This window comes from Clarias gariepinus, chromosome 6 (assembly GCF_024256425.1).
Source record: "Clarias gariepinus isolate MV-2021 ecotype Netherlands chromosome 6, CGAR_prim_01v2, whole genome shotgun sequence".
Taxonomy (NCBI): Eukaryota; Metazoa; Chordata; class Actinopteri; order Siluriformes; family Clariidae; genus Clarias; species Clarias gariepinus.
In genome coordinates this window covers 1,805,231-1,823,878 of record NC_071105.1, presented here as the reverse complement: position 1 = coordinate 1,823,878, position 18,648 = coordinate 1,805,231, and the positions used below count along the sequence as shown (strand labels likewise).

The window sequence follows — 18,648 nt, the reverse complement described above, 5'->3', positions numbered from 1 at the left end:
GATTCAATCAAAGTTAATAACTCTGGAAGATTACTGATAAATTCCTGTGTGGTAATTGATGTAAAGATACGTTTAATGCAGTAGAGCAATGCATTAAATTTGTGTCCATGTTTTCATACGATAGTCAGATTATCATTGTAAATAACTGCGACCCCTCCACCTCTACCAGTTAGCCAAGGCTGGTTTATGTAGTCTTTCAAAATTTTTGTTTGCTTGGGAAACAGACAGTCTCAATATGGTGAACCCTAAGTGATGTCTCAGGACAGAGGATGTGCAGCTAGCAGACGGTTGAATTAGCTTGTTTGTCTGCTCTCTGGCCTGGGCTCTGGGTAGTCACTTATTATCTAGGCCTGTTCTAAGACTATGAGCTATACTATAAGAAATGAGAGCAGCACCCTTCTGAGTGGAATAATTATCCCACCCTAACTGGCCATCTTTGCCTTCAAAGCTACTCCAGTTGTCTATGAAGCCCACATTAGTCGGTTTAGCGACCATAACCTAGGGTTCAGCGACCATAATTTGCTGTAGGCTATGTCATCATGTCGCATTGGGCTGGGTCCAAAGCATACTACTTTATCGGACATCACCTTTGACAATTAAAACACCTCTGTAAAGTTTTTGCTAACCTGTAAAGGCGTATATCATTAGCATGTATCATTAACTTAGAGAACCTATACTGTCCTAAAGCCCTAAAATTACCCACTATGTCTTGTGCCCTGGCTCCCAGAATACACCTGAAGTCTGTCGCTGATGGCCATAAAGTCCTGGCTAATTTGACGTGACTCAGTATAGAGTCTTATATATCCAGAGCTCTTTCAGGTTCTCAGAGGGTGCATCACTTAGGAGAGCAAACTTGCTGGGCATGTGAAGTGCAGAGAAGGTGTACTCCAATGGCTTAGTCTTAGCCTTAGCTTTGGCTGAACAAGTATGCCGCCTAGTTGTCACCCACTCCCCCACTGTGAAGGCTCTAACGCTAGAGTTGGGGGCTGGCTATCTCTGCCTGCGGAGCAATTTTCCGCTTTGCTAATAATCCTACTCACGCTTTTGACCATCTCTAAAGTCTGGATGTGCTCGTCTAACGCTAATATATTTTCCTTCAGAGAGCCTACTAATACACACCTATCACAAATACACACCTGCTCTCCACACACTGAATGAGCTAAATATTCGCCATGATAACGTACCTGAGTCAGAGTTCTGTTGTTTAGAGATGGATTCCGCTTGTTGTCCTTAGACAAAGCACAAAAATTAGAAAAAAGGCCAATAGTATTAAAACATAAAAATCAGTTTCTATTATTATTATTATTATTATTATTATTATTATTATGAACGGAATTTAGTATAATTAAACGCTGATACAGTGTGTTTAAAAATATTCATCACAGTGCAGTGTTGTGACCAGAATTTTTGCTTAGTTACAAATGATAAACGTTTTACGTCTTGATCAATAAAATAACCATCACCATGATCTATTTTACTAACATTTAATTAAGCCACATAAATTGTTTCAACGTGCCTATTACAAATAAAGGATTGTAAAAGGATCGCCGTCTGACTCCACACCTTTACGGAAAGAAAATATATTTCTTTATATATTATTAACTGTCAATATATTGAATGATTTAGTGTTCTGATCTAATTATATTTACAATATACGGAATAATATATTGTATTAATTTATTACAATATATAGAAAAAATACATAAGGCATTGCCACTTTTAATATATTGAGGAATATGTTTAAATATATATCTTAATGTATGTAATTTTATATTTAACAATATACTTTATAATATATTAAATTTGATTAAATATATCTACTTCTTTATAATATCATTATGCAATATGCTTATGGCTCATTTGCTTATGCACAAATTTCTTCAGAGAGACATGAGAATCATTATAGTTTTATTGAACATATAAAAAATTCTCAATTAACAGCATACAGTGATGAGCCACAACAAACACCACCTGAAACTAGTCAATGTCCATACTGACCTCTGTCCACGACAACATGCAGGTTAACAATATTAAAAATGTTACAGTTTACTATTACCAGTCATTTGTAAATCGAGCCCATGCATAAAAATAAATACAGAAATGCAATAAACCTTAAACGATTACTATTTAATGTGTTTCGATAATTTATGATAGTAACTATGTTTTAATAATAATAAAAGTGACTTTTAAATGTAATTATATTTTTAAATATAAACATAAAAAATCTACAAATCATATAATTTGACCAGATTTATAATGTTTTTAATATTCCAAACCTACAGTATGAGACCAATTATCTGCATGGTGCCTAAAGCAAAGGGAAATGCACATAATTTACTATATTCCATAACATCACTGAAATGGAATGCCCAACCCAGGACTCACCTTCGTGTTACTGAAACAATTATAGCACTTACGGTCAACATATTGATATGTAATTATAGTCATAACTCCACTCACATGACAAAAAAACACAACCAGGAATCAATGCTAAGATTTTAAAATACTTCCTGAGTTATAAAAAAAAACTTTTGCACATAATGTTGTGTTTGGTATAGTTTAGTACTCCAACCTGCTGGTTTTTAGAAATGTAATTTTAAAAACAAACCTTGAAACATCTGCTCAGTGTTACATTTAAAATAGGGGAGGATCACTTGATGTGTCCATCCAGCTTCAACCTTGATGTGTCCACTTCAATCTCACCTTCTCTGTATTGATTTTGTTTGATTATACACCAGAACCAAACAAATGGGGTTTTTGTTCTGTAATGTTCTAATACACTGTAAAAGAAGTTTTAAATGGAAGAATTTTAAGAGTTAAAACTTTTTATGAAAATGAGACCTTTGTTTTTATCTGTGTGTAAGCTCCCACCAATACCCCAGAGAAAATGGTTTTCTTGAATAACCCCACAAATTAATCCAGAACCGGACCATCTGCTTTTGGGCACCAGGATAACAGAGCTGGGCCATTCACTGAGGGAGAATAAATAAAGGGGGTGAAAAATAAAGGCATTTTCCTTAGTTGCATCTTACAACAAAAGTCATTGTCCATAGAGACCTTCTAAGATATCACAGAAATCTCATTGTTAAAAGGTATCAGTCAAAAGAAGGCTACAAAAAAATTTACAGAATTTAATTTAATGATCAGGGAGGCTGCCAAGAGGCCTACAGCAACAATAAATGAACTGCGGGAATTTCTGGTAAGTACTGGCTTTATATGACCTTATGGTCTTATGGTCTGGCCACTTTTTGGCCAGAATTCCAAAAGGTATATTTGGCACTAAACCGACACTGCACATCATTAGAAGATCACCATACCCACAGTGAGGTATTGTAGTTGCAGCATGATACTTTCAGGTCTGTTTTTCTTTAACTGAAACTTGAGCCTTGGTCAAAATAGAGAGAATTATGAATAGTTACAAATAACAGCCAATGTTGGTACAAAACCTTCAGGCTTCTGCTAGAAAGCTAAAGATGAGGAGGAACCTCATCTTCTAGTATGACAATGACCCAAAGCCTGCATCCAAATAAACATAAAAACTTGGCCTAAGCAGAAAAAGATTTAAGTTTTGGAATGGCCCAGCCAGAGCCCAGACCTGATTCTGATTGAAATCTGAATCTGTGGAGTGATCTGAAGAGGGTGGTGCACAGGAGATGCCATTGCAAACTGACTGATTTGGAGAGTTTTTGCAAAAAAGAGTTGGCATTGCCATGCTTTTAGACTACCCTACCAAATAAAGACTGATTACTATAATAATTATTTAACAAAATATTAGTTTAAGTGTTTGCATTTTTTAAAATGATTATAAAGCAAAGTGAGGTAATATATATATATATATATATATATATATATATATATATATATATATATATATATATATAACCTCACTAATATATATATATATATATACTGTATATTAACCCTAACCTAACCCTGCATCCACAGATGTTATTTTCTCTGAGAAATAGGGGATAAGCTAAAATGAAAAATGTATCCCATTTTCTAGAAGCGTTGTATACAAAGCATTCCTTATCTTTCTCATTTAAATGATGCAATGATATAAGACCATTAGTTGTGAATGGCTTCAAATAAGCTGATGTTGACATGTAAATGTTTCATGAATAATTTGCATGTTTGGAATTTGGGAATTTAGCTAATGAACATAGTCAAAAACAATTTGTTATAAGTTTATAACATCTAATAGATAATAAACAGATATGGTTAGGTTACACACTGTATGGTGTTGTCACTTTTTTTCTTGGAAAGTTCAGTAAGAGGTCTATCTCTTGCCACTGTCCCTAGAATTGGACCTGCAATAGTTCTGAAACATGACATCATCATACTAAGACCAGCAGTTCATAGTATGTTCAGACTATGAATGGACATAGATGCACACTAGAAGTGAATGTTTTCTCCAATAGTCTGTGCAGCTTGGTGTCAATTCTGTAATGATGTTTTCTTTTTCACAACAATAGTTTGGCAAAAAGTCCATATAAATCCATCCAATGCAGTGCAGCTCACTTAGAGATATTCACCATTCAGATGTTTCACACTCCTGTCATTCTCAGCATGACAGGTACTGCCAGCCTCTACAAAAGGTTTACTTTATCCATGATTTAAATATGATATTCCCAGAGGAAACCCATACAGGTATATTGGGACAAATCACACCTTGACCGTGATAGAGAATTACACTGTGAATCTGCAAGACCTGGCACAGGACACATATGACCTGGTTACTGCCTTAGTGATTTTCCAGCAATTCATGATCTTTTGAACCTGGAATGTCATTTGACAGGATATATAATTGGTTCAGTAATAAGGTTATTTCCTAAAAGCATTCAAGTCACATAACAGGTTAGACCAACACCATTGGTATTGTAGTTGCAGCAGTACTGGGTAGATATAAGGGAGACAAAGCTGAGAGGGGACAAACACCTGTTGACTACTACAGACAAAGACTGACTGAAAGCAAAAATGCTGAGATTTCAGTGTGTGTTTTTTGTTCTTGTCTTGTACTTGAAAGGTAAGGAAATTGCATTGAACAGTATAAGTGTATTTTTTTAGTATGTTATATTTAAAATAACACCTGGTGTAGTAGATTCTATGTTACATCTTGTATTTTATTTTAATATATTGCACTCTGCTCGATAAGAGCATATCTCTTGTGTCTGCATATTGTATTTTGTGACCTATGTTTTTTTTTCCTCTAATTTCAGGTTCCTTTTCTCAACTCAATGGTAGGTACTTCTCTCACACTTAATCACTACAAGGCATTGAACTTCCCTTATTTCTACTCAGTAAGATTAAGATGATGGTTAACAATAAAATATTAAATTTTTATCTCTCTTCTCTCAGTTTGTGGTCAGGCACCTTTTAACAGCCGTATTGTGGGTGGACAGAATGCCACAGTTGGGGCCTGGCCATGGCAGGTTAGTTTACAGAGCCCCGCTTACGGCGGTCATTTCTGTGGTGGATCCCTCATCAACGACAAGTATATTCTGACAGCAGCACATTGTGTTAACAGGTCAGTTAAATTTTATACCTACTTCTGGGCAACTTCACAACTTATACAAAATATACATATTAAAACATATATAAATATAAAATATTTTTTCCACCCCTTTAGCATTTCCATGTCTGGCCTGACTGTGTATTTGGGGAAACAGACACTGTCCGGCTCTAATCCCAATCAAATTGTAAGAGGTGTGACAAAGGTGGTCATTCACCCTCAATTCAACAGTGCAACCCTTAACAACGACATTGCGCTTCTCCTTCTGAACTCCTCAGTACCCTTCAACAGCTACATCACTCCAGTGTGTCTGGCCGGGCAAGGCAGCACATTTTCAGCTGGCATCAACTGCTGGATCACAGGCTGGGGAAACACAGCTAGTGGAGGTAAAATACACACACGAACCCACTGACACACACACACACACACACACACACACACATAGATCTCTGTGTATTATGGAATTAACTATACCAACCATAATATATTTAGACAAAAATATTAGGCAAATTTCAACCAAAGAGGTGTTTTATTTGCAACATCATATACATGTTTCAGGATAAGTGGAGGTGCTCAAGGTTTGGTTTCTAATCACAGAAACAAAAGACAGCAATTAGTGTGAGGTAACTACAGCTATTTTAAAACAGCTGCCAGGCATCACTTTATCTGTTCACACACAAAGCTCCTCACTAGGCAAGGCTGAAAGTTTATGTATGATTGCTCTTCAGGAATTTTTACTAGTTCTAATTTATGGTTATTTTAAAAGATGCTTGTATTTCTTTGTGTTGTAGTGCAACTGCCAGCTCCGGGTGTGCTTCAGGAGGCCATGGTGCCCATTGTCGACAAAAGTCTGTGTGATTTTCAACTGGGACCTGGATCTATTACCCCATACATGATCTGTGCTGGTAATCTACAAGGAGGCAAGGATACCTGCCAGGTACACACAGATAAAATATGAATAAATGTCTAAATAATACAATCTAGATGCATTATAAACAACTATAATGATATTTGTTTCATTGTAAAGGGCGATTCTGGAGGTCCCTTGGTGGCTAAGCTGGGTGCAGCCTGGATTCAGGCTGGTATCACCAGTTGGGGTGAGGGCTGTGCCAGCAAACCTGGTGTGTACACCCTGGTGTCCCAGTACCAGTCTTGGATATCTAGCATCATCACACAAAATCGACCTGGCTTTGTCAAGTAAGACATTATTTTCTCATCATTCATAAATAAAAATACAATCAAAATATTCTGAAGACACAAAGCATTGATTTACAGTGAAACACTAAATCTTGGTTACAATTCTTTTGCATCTTTCCAGGTACTAAAACAGGGGTGTGACGTGTGGCAGCATTGATGAATCAAGAAGAATTACATTCTTTTATTTAATCAATATTATTGATGTTACATGATCTGTATATGTTTTAATATACATGTCTGTATTTATGTTTCTTACTGAGACGAATCTAATTATTTTTACATAGCCATTGTAATTTATCTCACTCACTCATCTTCTATTCCGCTTTATCCTGTATTCAGGGTTGCGGCGACCTGAAGCCTACCTGGGGTCCAGGAGGCTTAGGGCACAAGGCAGGGTACCCTGAACAGGGTGCCAGTCCTTTACAGGGCATTATAATTTATGTTTGATATAATAATGGCTTTTTGTGATAAATAACTTGTATGTACCAAAGGTCACATATTTTAATGTAATTAATTTAATTAACTGCTTACATTTAAGCAGCAATAGCAAAATACAGCTCTTGTTTGGCAAGTCATCATTTTATGTGGATTAAATGTAGAAAACATTTTCAGATTACCTAATTTCATTAAAACAGTTTTTTTATTATTCTGTCTTATAAATTTTACTTATTGTTAAGTTTAAAATAAGAAGATTTATTGTTTGCTGTGTCTGCCACACCTCGATACACTTACAGTGGTGTTCAAAATAATAGCAGTGTGTTGAAAAAAGTGAGTAAAGCTCCATATCCATATAATAACTTTTAATTTAAATTACATAAATGCATTGAACACCCTGCACATTCTATTCTGAATCACAACATGAAGAAAAATCTGCTAAATGGATTATTAGTTTAATGTAAGTGAAGAAAAACAAATATTAGTCTGTTAAAATAAATAGCAGTGTGGAGTTCGTACTTTGATTCAAAAGTTGATTAGAGATGGGAAAACATACAAAGAAACTGCAGAAAATGATAGGCTGCTCTGCTAAAATAATACCAAATCATTTTAAGCTTTAAAATGGAGACCAAAACCAGAAAGACGTGGAGGAAAATGGAAAACTACCATTTAAATGGATTGAAGAATAACAAAATTGACTCAGAGAACATCTAAAGTTAACTGTTAGTACTTTAAGAACAGCTATGTGAAGCCAAGCTATCAGCAAGAAGCCCCTGCAAAGTCCCATTGTTGAGAAAAAGACGTGTGCTGAAGAGGTTACAGTTTGCCAAAGAACACATTGACTGGCCTAAAGAGAAATGGTGCAATATTTTGTGGACTGATGTAAGCAAGATTGTTCTTTTTGGGTCTAGGGACCACAGACAGTTTATCAGGCCCCCACACGCTGAATTCAACTGTGAAGACAATGAAGCATAGAGTCACAAGCATCATGATATGGGGATGCTTCCCGTACTATGGTGTTAAGCCTATTTGTCATATTTCAGGGATCATGGATCAATTTGAGTTCATGTTGCCTTATGCCAAAGAGGAAATGCCCTTGAAATGGGTATTTCAACAAGACAACAACCCCAGACACACAGAGGTTGTTGTTGCAGTAGAGTTACTAAAGAACAGCCACTACACTTGGACACAAAATAAAAAAAAATGGTTTATGCGGACACACACACAATGTTATAGTAAACAGTGCACAAGCACATGGACGTTGACTATACGAATTATACTAAAGAATACTTTAGTGATAGAGAGATACTAAGACCTAGCATGGGAGGTGAGTACCCACAATACCACAGCGCGCGAGAGAGAAGAACCATTAGCTCAGTTGTGATCATGTGACGCTTGGCTGACAAAAAGTATACAGTCTAATGCAAAAAGTTTAGGCACCCCTTAATAAATAACAGATTTTGGTGATTTTTAAATTGAAAAGACGTTAACACAGTCTCTCTTGGAAAGGGAAAAAATGCACAGTATTGTCAGCAAATATTGATACACAGTTACTTTTTATGTCATAAATTGAAAAAATATATAAAATAAAAACATTATTGTGGCACTGTGCATTATTGTGGCAAAGTTTGGGGACTCGACATACAGATGGGGCATTTAAAAACGAGCACTTTTTTCCGCGGCATGACGCAATTCTCCTCACTGACTGCTGCGCTATTCTGTGAGTGCGCGCCTTGCAATTGCAAGCGAAACTTTACTCAAAACGGAAACCCGATTGCCCCCTCATGATGACTGTATTTATAGTGAAGAACTGAACAGATGTAAATCTATCAATTTATCCATAAACACACACCTTGATCTCAGTTTTTCACTCTGTGCTGCTGCTGTCTGCTGAGCTGATTATATTGAATGGATTCTGAATATATTGAATGAACTCTATATATATTGAATGGATTGTAAATATATTAAATGAAAAGTCTAAACATATTGATTAAAACATGACGTCATCGAAACACAGAGCCATCATTAGGAAGAATTAGTGAGTCCGCGAGAAACTTGGTTGCTGCGATTCTGAGAAATTAAGAGATGGTCAACACATTAGTGAGTGCGTGTACGGCCCAAAGTCCATTTCAAGTGATGTTTGGTAGCGAGAGTGAAGAAAGTTACACTCACTAATTCGTATTCAAACCAAAAACAAAGGCAATCAAGCCGAAGAAGTTAAGAGTCCAGTTGATGTGCAAACAACAGAATTAGGCATAAGGCAAAGTCGTAGCCAAGAACATTCAGGGCAAAATTAATTAGAGCAAGCCACAAAGAAACTGATCGTAACAGCCTACTTTCACGACGAAACGCTAGGCTTAAATACAACGCAAATCAACTGGGAAAACCAAACGCAGCTGTGACACATTAAGGAGGAAAAAGTAATAACAGCTCGTGGTGGGTTTAAACGTATTCGAATGTGGAAATCTGATATTGAGTGAGGCTTACTGCACCACTTTGGGCCGTACACGCACTCACTAACGTGTTGACCATCTCTTCATTTTTCAGAATCGCAGAAACCAAGTTTCTCGCTGACTCTTCTTCTTCTCCTCTTTAGGTTTAATGGCGGGTGGCAAACCAACTTATGGTGCATTTCCGCCACCTACTGAGTTGGAGTGTGAAACCTCAGCGAGCGGAAGGAAAATTGCTTACATATTATATATATATATAAATTATATCCTGTTAATTAAACCTGTATCCCTCAAAAACTTTAACAAAAAATCATACACCTTTGATTGTTTCTCTGCATTCTGAAATATATCTTTGACTGAGATGACATTAATTTCCAGATTTCTTACTGTAGTTTATTAACAAGCTGATTTCTTTACATTCTATAAGCTTCACAGTGTAATAATACATGCTCAACCGTTTCTGTTCTTCCACAATGACTGCAGCACTCTGATTCATTTTTCTCTCGCTGACTCACTCGACGTTTCTAAAGACGGCACTGTTTCGATGACGTTATGGTTCAATCAATATATTCAGACTTTTCATTCAATATATATCAAGTTTTCAATCAATATATTCAGAATCCATTCAATATATTTAAAATCCATTCAATATATATAGAGTTTCATTTAATATATTCAGACTTTTCATTCAATATATATAGATTTTTTATTCAATTCTCTCATGAATATTTTCCTAAACAGCTTGCCATTATATATATTGTAACGTTTCTAACCACTAAAAAGGAACTTGGAGGAACGAGTGAGCTTGCTTGCTACGCAATGCAAATGGCTGGGAGTACTTTATTAAGCACCGCACTGTATAGCATGAACAACATTCAATGTAGCCTCAGCATAAATCAACATTCAATAGAACACACACACCTAACACACACACGCACAACATGGCCGAAGCCACTAACTCAAACACCTTTCCCCAACAGGGTGAACACACAGCAACCCCTCCCGCAAAGCATGATGGTTGCCAGTCGAAACCCCGCCCACGCCCCACTGCCCCCACCCGAGCTGTGACCGGCACGGTTACCATGACGAACTCTGGGTGCGCTGTCTGTCGCTTTGGTCTGCATGAACTGCAGGGAGAAACACGTCATTAAAAATGAACTGAAACTCAGCAAATACTCCACAGAGAGACACAAAATACATATCTATAGAAAGCTTGAATTCCATTTGAACCTTTTTTCCTTTAAGGTTTGTCATAGCAATCATGACTTTCTTTAGTGACAATGGCATAAACAGATCAAAACATGTCCTGATGTCACTTACTTTTGTCACAGCAAACCTTGTGATTTCAGGGGTCATTTTGATGACATTTGCAGCAGCTGCCCTGCCATGTAAGTCAGGAGGTACTGAGCTCCAACAGATGTTACCACTTTTGGATTTGAAGGTTTCAGCAGGAGTGAGTGCAGCTTCAGCATCGGTGACCTCCTCATCAGACGTGTCTGTGCCTTCTGATAGATACTCTACAATGTTGTCCTCCTCGGAGACCTGCTCATCTCTATTACTATGCTGTTCTGTGTCCTCTGCCTCATTTTCAGAAAAGATATGATCCAGAGCTTGGCTTACTGTAAATCTTCTTCTCATTTTTGACTGCTGCAAACAGGAGATGTGACTCTGCAAGTCACCAACGCTAAACTAAATTTGTCTTATGCAAGCCTGTCTAAACATGTCTTTGTTTGTTTGTTTTGTTTGTTCAGGTAAGGAAACACACAGGCAAAGAAAGAAGCCCCTCAAAGTGTCTTCATGATTTTTGTTTTGACCCTGACTATTGTTTTATAACCTTAAATTATAACTGACCCTACCAACACGAAGGTAATAATTTTCACCAGAGCATTTTATAATTTGGTAAAAGAATTGTTTGTTTTATTTTAAATAAATACAGATTCCTGACAAAGTCAAAAAGCCTTGATGCAATAAATAAAATTAGGTAGGAGTTTTATGCATTTAAAAAGTTAAACGGGTCGGTGCTGACCCTAATACAAGAGCAAGGTTAAATTATGTTGTTTTTTTTTATGTTATTTATGTGAAACATTCTTTCGTTTCAATGTGTACTAAACTCTTAAAAAATCTGTAAAGTAATGGCTGCCAGTCATTTGATCTTTTTTATGATTTTTTTTTTTATGTGTACATTCATAAATCACCCTAGTTAGCAACACAATGCACAAATATTACTATTTTTATTGGAATCTGAAAGCTTCTGAAGTGTTGCTGACATTTTCACGTTTAGGAAATCTGAATCTGTCTGTGTGTCCAGACATTTAAACAAGATTCTAATTAGTGTAATAAATACACTAATTCAACTCCAATAGAGTCAAGGTCACAGCAAATTCAAATATTCAAAATTAAAAGGCTTCTTTTTTAGTTTAAAGAATAATTTAAGGGTTTTTACTAATTTTACTAAGAGGCACACAAACTTTACTGCAATGAAGACTACCTAGATCAGAACTGGGAACATCCACATCAAAGATAATTAGAAAGAAAGAAAGATTATTGAATACAGGTGTCATCTTGAGGAGTAATAATGTGCATTATGCACAGTGACATAGCCCTGTGATGCTCAGTCCACTAAGAAAGTCTTACGTTTATTGCAATTGAAAGCTTTAGTAATGCATAATACAAATAGTTTACAAACAGTTCACAACTGAAATAAAGACTCAACAACTGGAATACTCATGTATGTTTGTATTTTATTGATGTTAAACCAACTTATATAATTATTACAACACTGACCAAGAATATCAGATCAATATACTGTAGGTATATCCTCATTACATACAGTTTATATATGTCAGACAAAAAATGGTATGATGTATCTTTGATATATTTCAATATATTCATCTTTCTCCCCCCCCCCCCCCCCACCCCGTGATGATAAAATATGCTGCTGTTAAACTGAAATGCTTTAATTCCCTAAATCATAACTACTGCTATCAGTTCCAGTCCCTCTGTATTAATACCTGGAAAATACAGAAGAACACATTTTGACCAAGATTTGGTGGATTACTGTGGAAGCCAGATAGTGAATCATGATCCAAAATTAAATATACGTCACAAATCCAGGAAGACTGTTTTTGATTTTTTTAGATATCCAGTTCTGGTACTGGGACACCAGCGTGTACACACCAGGTGAGTTGTTTTGAGCACAGTCCTTACGCCAGCTAGAGATTCCAGCCTGAATCCAGGCGGCACCCAGCTTAGTCACCAACGGACCACCAGAATCACCCTTTACCACAGATAGAAAAATGGTCCTTTTAGTGCTTTACAGATAATAGGAAAAATGATCACACAATATTAATGTAGTTTGTATTATTTAGACATTTGTTGATGCTTCATTATGCTGAGGGCACTGTACCTGGCAGATCCTTGGGCCTCCATTTAGATAACCAGCACAGATCATGTTTGTGGTAAGAGTTTCAGGACTCAACAGATAACCACAAATTGCTTTATTTAGAGTGGGAACCATTGCCTCCTGCAGGTCAGATGAAGGCCCTACACAAAAACAATCAAATAAACATCAACTATTTTGAAAAGGTACCTGCATTTGTGTTACAGTTAATGCTAATGTGACCCACTTTTGATTCTAAAGAGACCAATTGTATCAGTTTGATTGTGAGTTTGGAATGAAATACTATCCTTGAAAGGGGAGAGTTTACTAAAGCAGTGTAGAATACTGGTATCATTTCACTACATCCACATCTGAGACTGGCAGATGTGGATGTAACAGAAAAGTGGTAATGTTCAGCTTCATCCAGAATCGTCCAGAATTATTAGATCATTCATCTTCAGTAACACTTTATTTTGGTCAGAGTTACTGTATGTAACCCAATGTCCCATCTCAAGTGTATGGTTAGAGAATGCGCCCGTTACTTACATCCAGGGGCAGTTTGGAGTAGCCAGACTATTTACAGATGGTACTCAAACAGAATAACAGGTTTACAGACAATTGGCACTATAACTATAGACTATAGACTTGGTTCATTCTCTCAAGTGTTAATGAGCCGCAGCTCAGCGATAGCTGTATGTAGTAGCAGTTGAATTCAAGTGAAACATTGTGATTAGACAAATTCATAATCACAGTACTAAAATTAAGTATAGGCGTTTTTTATTTGTATCAAATTTAAGCAAACAAAATGTTGGATGGATTTTATCATGTGTAACACTCGTGTAGTCAGAACACAGACTGGAAAAGTGGGTGTGACACTTATTGTCAGATTAATTTGCAAAAACTATATGATAAAACTATATAAGCTACATAAGTCTTTATAAGACTCTACATTTATTTAAGTGCACTTACAATGATGACAAAACGTTATGATTTTGTAAAATAATGAAAGCAAGCACGGGAGCTATTCTGTATTGGTTTCTGTGAACTTGGGTGTGTAAAAAATTTGCAGAAACTCTATACTGTATACTTGCCTCACAGACGTAAAAAAAAATATACTTATAGAAAGCAAAATGTCTGACTTTACATACAAAGTTAAGTAACAGAAAGCAAAAATTTAGATTATGTAATTTGTATAAAACGTAAATATAGGCGCATCCACTGCTGTGGAGATGATGGGATTGACATCATTACAATGAATTAAAATGGCCAGAGTCAGTCTCTTTTAGTTTTCCCAAAGCATTCATAATCATTAGTCTACTTCTGCCGGTGCGCTCTGGAAAACTTTAGAAAAGCATTTTTATTTAGATTCTGCATAAATTTTTAGGCGTGCCAGCTGCCACTGTTTGTTTTACGGCTTTTTATCAGGGTAAATCGTTCAGTGACAAACCTGTAAAATTCCATCTAAAACAGGTACATCTGTATGAATAAATTGTTTAAATGTACGTATGTACAACCCTAGGTTGGAGATCTCGTCACATGGATGCCCCGTGTGTCTCTTTGGGATGCGTCTCGTGTCTGTGGATGGTTCTCTCTACCTAGAAGATGGTTCTGGCCCCGACTGGTGTTGGCAGCTGTTTCTCTAAGACCTTGACTGTTCAATAGTTCAGGACTGGAACTTTATACAAGTCTACCTGGGTCTTCAATAACTACCTGGACTCCATATTAACATCAATTAACATCAACTGTTATGCTGAACTGCCTGCCAACTAACACACAGTATGAATGCAGATCAATTCCTGCTCTCTGTTTCACCCAGATGAGGATGGGTTCCCTGTTGAGTCTGGTTCCTCTCAAGGTTTCTTCCTATTACCATCTCAGGGAGTTTTTCCTGGCCACTGTCGCCCTCGGCTTGCTCACCAGGGACTATCTGACCATTTTGATTCATACACATTCCATACAAACTTAAATAATTCTTTTGATTGTGTAAAGCTGCTTTGCGGCAATGAAAATTGCTAAAAGCGCTATAGAAATAAAATTGAATTGAATGTATCATTAACTATTGATCATGGATTTATGTAAACAACTCTATTCAAATGTAAGTAAATGTTAATTGAGGCACTGTTTGGGGGGAGTGACAAAAAATCTATTATGTTGTTTGTCTGAAGTACTGTTGTTAATTTTGCATTTGGTCTGCTTTGTGGGAGTTGTCTTCATGATCTGTGTGTGTGATTGAGACGGGGCTGATCGCGCCGGCATGATGTGCGCACCTTTGTTGTTTTAGTCCACCACCAAGTGAGACCACCTCTAGCCTCTAGTCCAAATAAAAGGTCTTTCCTGAGTGTTATAATTTTATTGTAACATAATGGGCGCGCAGATTAATAAAACTGAGCATGAGGATTAATAAACTGAGATCTTAGCTCCACCCCTGTGAAAACGGTGTACTCAGAGAATGGCACACACGAGAGGTTGTATGTGAACCACTGGATTCTAAAATTGACATTGTTACTGTTTTTTAATCCCTGGAATGGAAGAGACTAAGATTTTTCTTATCATGACATGCGTTGTATTGTTTTTAATCACTCTATACACAACCCATGATTTTTTATGCTATTTTATAGCATTTAATTTTTATATTTCATAAAAATGTTTTTTTAATATAAAATTTTAATATTTTATTAAAAATACCATAGAAATAGATTGTGTATAAAGTGATTAAAAAAACAATACAACGCATGTAAGGATAAGGACAATCTCCGTTTCTTAAAAACAGTAACAATGTCAATTTTAGAATCTAGAATCCAGAAGATTTAAAAAAATATATATATTAAAAAGAGGCCGGAAGCACTGCAGTACAGTACAACGAAATTCCAGAAGAAATTCCTATGAAACAGTTACACAAATGTAAGACAATTTTAAGTTTTTGATTTATTCTAATGTTCTATTCTGCAAGTATATTTTTCCAGTTATGTCTATATTTAAAATTTGATGTCTTTAAAAGTAAAGTTTTTTTAAAAATAAAAACAATAAACAGATACAGAGATATACAGTATAACAGTCCATTCTTTGTACAAATAAAATTGTCAGCTGGTGAACTTCCATCTATCAAAACAGCATTTAACCAATGTTAAATTTTTTCATGTTTGTTGTATGAAATACTCAGCTGTGGAAATTACCATCACTGTAGTATGTCTTCGATACAACATATTTTTAAGACTATTTTAATGACTGTGGCAACTGAAAATGTCACTTTGCGCCACCTGGCGGTCATTTCACCAATGAAAATTTGACAGATTTTTTTTCGGCCACTGACGTTTTGCTGTGGACAGAAGCACGGCGGTAATACCCATTCTGGTTGACTACCTACTGTAATAACATTATGTTGGACTGTGCCAGCGAAATAAAGGACCAAGAAAAAACCTATATGAGAACCAGGAGAACTGGACAAACTCTGCACCTACAACACTTAATCACACACACTAAACCTGTTAGTTAACTTACCCTGCAAGACTGGATTTAAATACCTCTGTTGTAGATCATTATGAAGAGGATACTAAACCGACAGATCCTGTTCTAATGTAGAGGTATTCCTGCACTAGACATGTTAGATTTAGGATTTAATGGTCAGCTCAGAGGGATCCGGGGGTGGGGTTTAAATTAGTGGGATCTCAGTGGGATAGGGGTTGGAATTAATTATTTTTAATTTAAACCCCTAAATAATACAAATAATAATACAAATACAGCATTCAGAAAATGCTGGAAATCAGTGGTTCTTAACAGTATCCTGTACTCCCAGCTCACCCAGTTTAAGTGGTTAATTTCCAGCATTTTCTGAATGGAATTGGGTGCGGTAGAGTGAGGGGAAAAAACACTAGAATGTGTCTTGAACCTCAAGAACTAGAGTTGACAATCGCTTCTCTAAACAGACCACACCAATTCTTGTTGACTCGTGCACAAAGCAATGGATGTATGTTTACATTTTACCTGTAGAGTTAATGTTTCCCCAGCCTGTGACCCAGCTGACTGTGTTTTCAGGAAGCATGCTGCCTCGTCCAGCCAGACACACTGGTGTGATGTAATTTGAAAAAGTTACAGAAGCGTGCAGACGCAGGAGAGCAATGTCATTGTCTTTGGTTGTGCTGTTGTACTTGGGGTGCAGGATCACCTGTTCTACACGCCTAATAACCTGGTGGGAATTGATGCCAGTAAAAGTCACTTTCCCCAAATATGCAGTCACATTAGGATTTATTCTCCTGAAAGAAAGTAAGAAATGTTTTTGAGTTAGCTATCTTGCTAAGTACCATTACAGTACTGTGTGTGTGACGTTTACCTTTTTAACCTGTCGAAACAGTGTGCTGCTGTTAGAACCCACTTTTTGTTGATGAGTGATCCTCCACAAAAATGGCCACCGTGTTTACCAGACCTCTGTAAAGTAACCTGCCATGGCCAGTCACCTTCTGAAACGTTCTGCCCACCCAGAATAAAACTGTTTGAAGGCGCACGACCACATACTGAAGACAAAAGAGAAGGTCTGTTACATTTTTTTTCCTTTTCAATGACTGAGTAGAACGGAACAAAATTAATTGTGATTTATGATTAAGATCATCACCTACCATTGAGTTGGCAAAGAGAACCTGTAAAAATATCATATAGAATATACATAAAGAAATGCTGATTTAAATAAAAAGCATACATACATCATATAAGGTGCTGTCAGTCAGATACCTATTACAAATGCTCATTTTTATTAGCAGGACACAAACAAAAATAAATATAACATTTATTAACAAAGAGTAAAATGGATATGTCTTACCTTTTAAATATAAGACCAGGGCGAATACCACACACTGAAATCGAATCATATTTGCTTTCAGCCCTCTTTCTTTGTCAGTACAAGTCAGCAAGTGCTCTGATTCTTTTCTGACACACTGGTAAATCAACCCAGCCTGCTTATGGTGCTATTACTCACACCTACTCAATCATCCTACTGGAACGCCCTGTTTAATCATGGAAATAACCTACTTCCAGTTTAAGTGCATACCATGCAATTATCTTCATCACAAGAATTCTCTTTGCTGAGCAAAACAAAACAAGCAGGAAACATATACAGTATGTAATAAGGAATGAAAAAAAATCTTCCAGAAAACTGTAGTACATTACTGTACATTATGTCACTAGAGCTTTTATATCCTTAATTCGTGTGATGCATGAAAAAAAATTTCCATAAGAAGAAATATTGAGAGGAACTTAAAATACACATGAAGGAGAAGCCTAAGCTTGCTGGTGGAAAAATTACTTACAGCTGTATGGACATTCACTTAAATTTTATTTGTCACATACACAGTCATACACAGTACGATATGCAGTGAAATGCTTATACGACCGCCAGTGACCTTAAAAAAAGAATTTGAACTTATAATAAGAAATAAATATCAATAAAAGAAATAAAAGAAATACTATAGAAAATTTAATTTAACTAGGACAAAAATAGAAATTAAAATAGAAATATACTGTACATAAAAATAGAAATAGAAATATACTGTACGTAGAACTTTTTTTATTGAAATTTGGTGAAGAAAGATGGTGTGCAAATGTGCATAAAAAGTGATATATGAAGGTGCCTTGTTAAAGTGTCTTTGTGCAGTGGTCCAGAATGTAAACATAAACATGTAAGTATA

The 18,648-nt window shown here is 36.2% G+C and overlaps 2 protein-coding genes across 2 annotated transcripts; one reads left to right on the top strand and one right to left on the bottom strand.

The window, feature by feature from the left end:
• The first annotated feature begins 4,948 nt into the window (after nucleotides 1-4,948).
• Nucleotides 4,949-6,917, top strand: LOC128526470 (serine protease 27-like). Its single transcript, XM_053498342.1, has 7 exons — nucleotides 4,949-5,026; nucleotides 5,220-5,240; nucleotides 5,359-5,527; nucleotides 5,630-5,898; nucleotides 6,304-6,449; nucleotides 6,540-6,709; nucleotides 6,831-6,917. Exons 1-7 carry the CDS (start codon nucleotides 4,978-4,980, stop codon nucleotides 6,835-6,837), a joined length of 831 nt encoding a protein of 276 aa, XP_053354317.1. The 5' UTR covers nucleotides 4,949-4,977; the 3' UTR covers nucleotides 6,838-6,917.
• Nucleotides 6,918-12,519: 5,602 nt separating this feature from the next.
• LOC128526911 (serine protease 27-like) lies at nucleotides 12,520-17,875 on the bottom strand. The gene is made up of 6 exons (XM_053499133.1): nucleotides 17,784-17,875; nucleotides 17,584-17,604; nucleotides 17,301-17,481; nucleotides 16,955-17,223; nucleotides 13,001-13,137; nucleotides 12,520-12,871 (listed from the first exon to the last, which is right to left on the bottom strand). The coding sequence occupies exons 1-6, from the start codon at nucleotides 17,830-17,832 to the stop codon at nucleotides 12,686-12,688; spliced, it is 843 nt and encodes a 280-aa protein (XP_053355108.1). The 5' UTR covers nucleotides 17,833-17,875; the 3' UTR covers nucleotides 12,520-12,685.
• Nucleotides 17,876-18,648: the final 773 nt, after the last annotated feature.

What these genes read in the sequence shown, in the direction of transcription:
- LOC128526911 (XM_053499133.1), bottom strand. Translation starts at nt 17,832, where the DNA reads ATGATTCGATTTCAGTGTGTGGTATTCGCCCTGGTCTTATATTTAAAA. An exon ending in TTCTCTTTGCCAACTCAATG is followed by an intron (nt 17,482 to 17,583) that starts GTAGGTGATGAT and finishes TTTTGTCTTCAG; the next exon opens with TATGTGGTCGTGCGCCTTCA. An exon ending in TGTTTCGACAGGTTAAAAAG is followed by an intron (nt 17,224 to 17,300) that starts GTAAACGTCACA and finishes ACTTTCTTTCAG; the next exon opens with GAGAATAAATCCTAATGTGA.
- LOC128526470 (XM_053498342.1), top strand. Translation starts at nt 4,978, where the DNA reads ATGCTGAGATTTCAGTGTGTGTTTTTTGTTCTTGTCTTGTACTTGAAA. An exon ending in TTCCTTTTCTCAACTCAATG is followed by an intron (nt 5,241 to 5,358) that starts GTAGGTACTTCT and finishes CTCTTCTCTCAG; the next exon opens with TTTGTGGTCAGGCACCTTTT. An exon ending in GAGGCAAGGATACCTGCCAG is followed by an intron (nt 6,450 to 6,539) that starts GTACACACAGAT and finishes TTCATTGTAAAG; the next exon opens with GGCGATTCTGGAGGTCCCTT.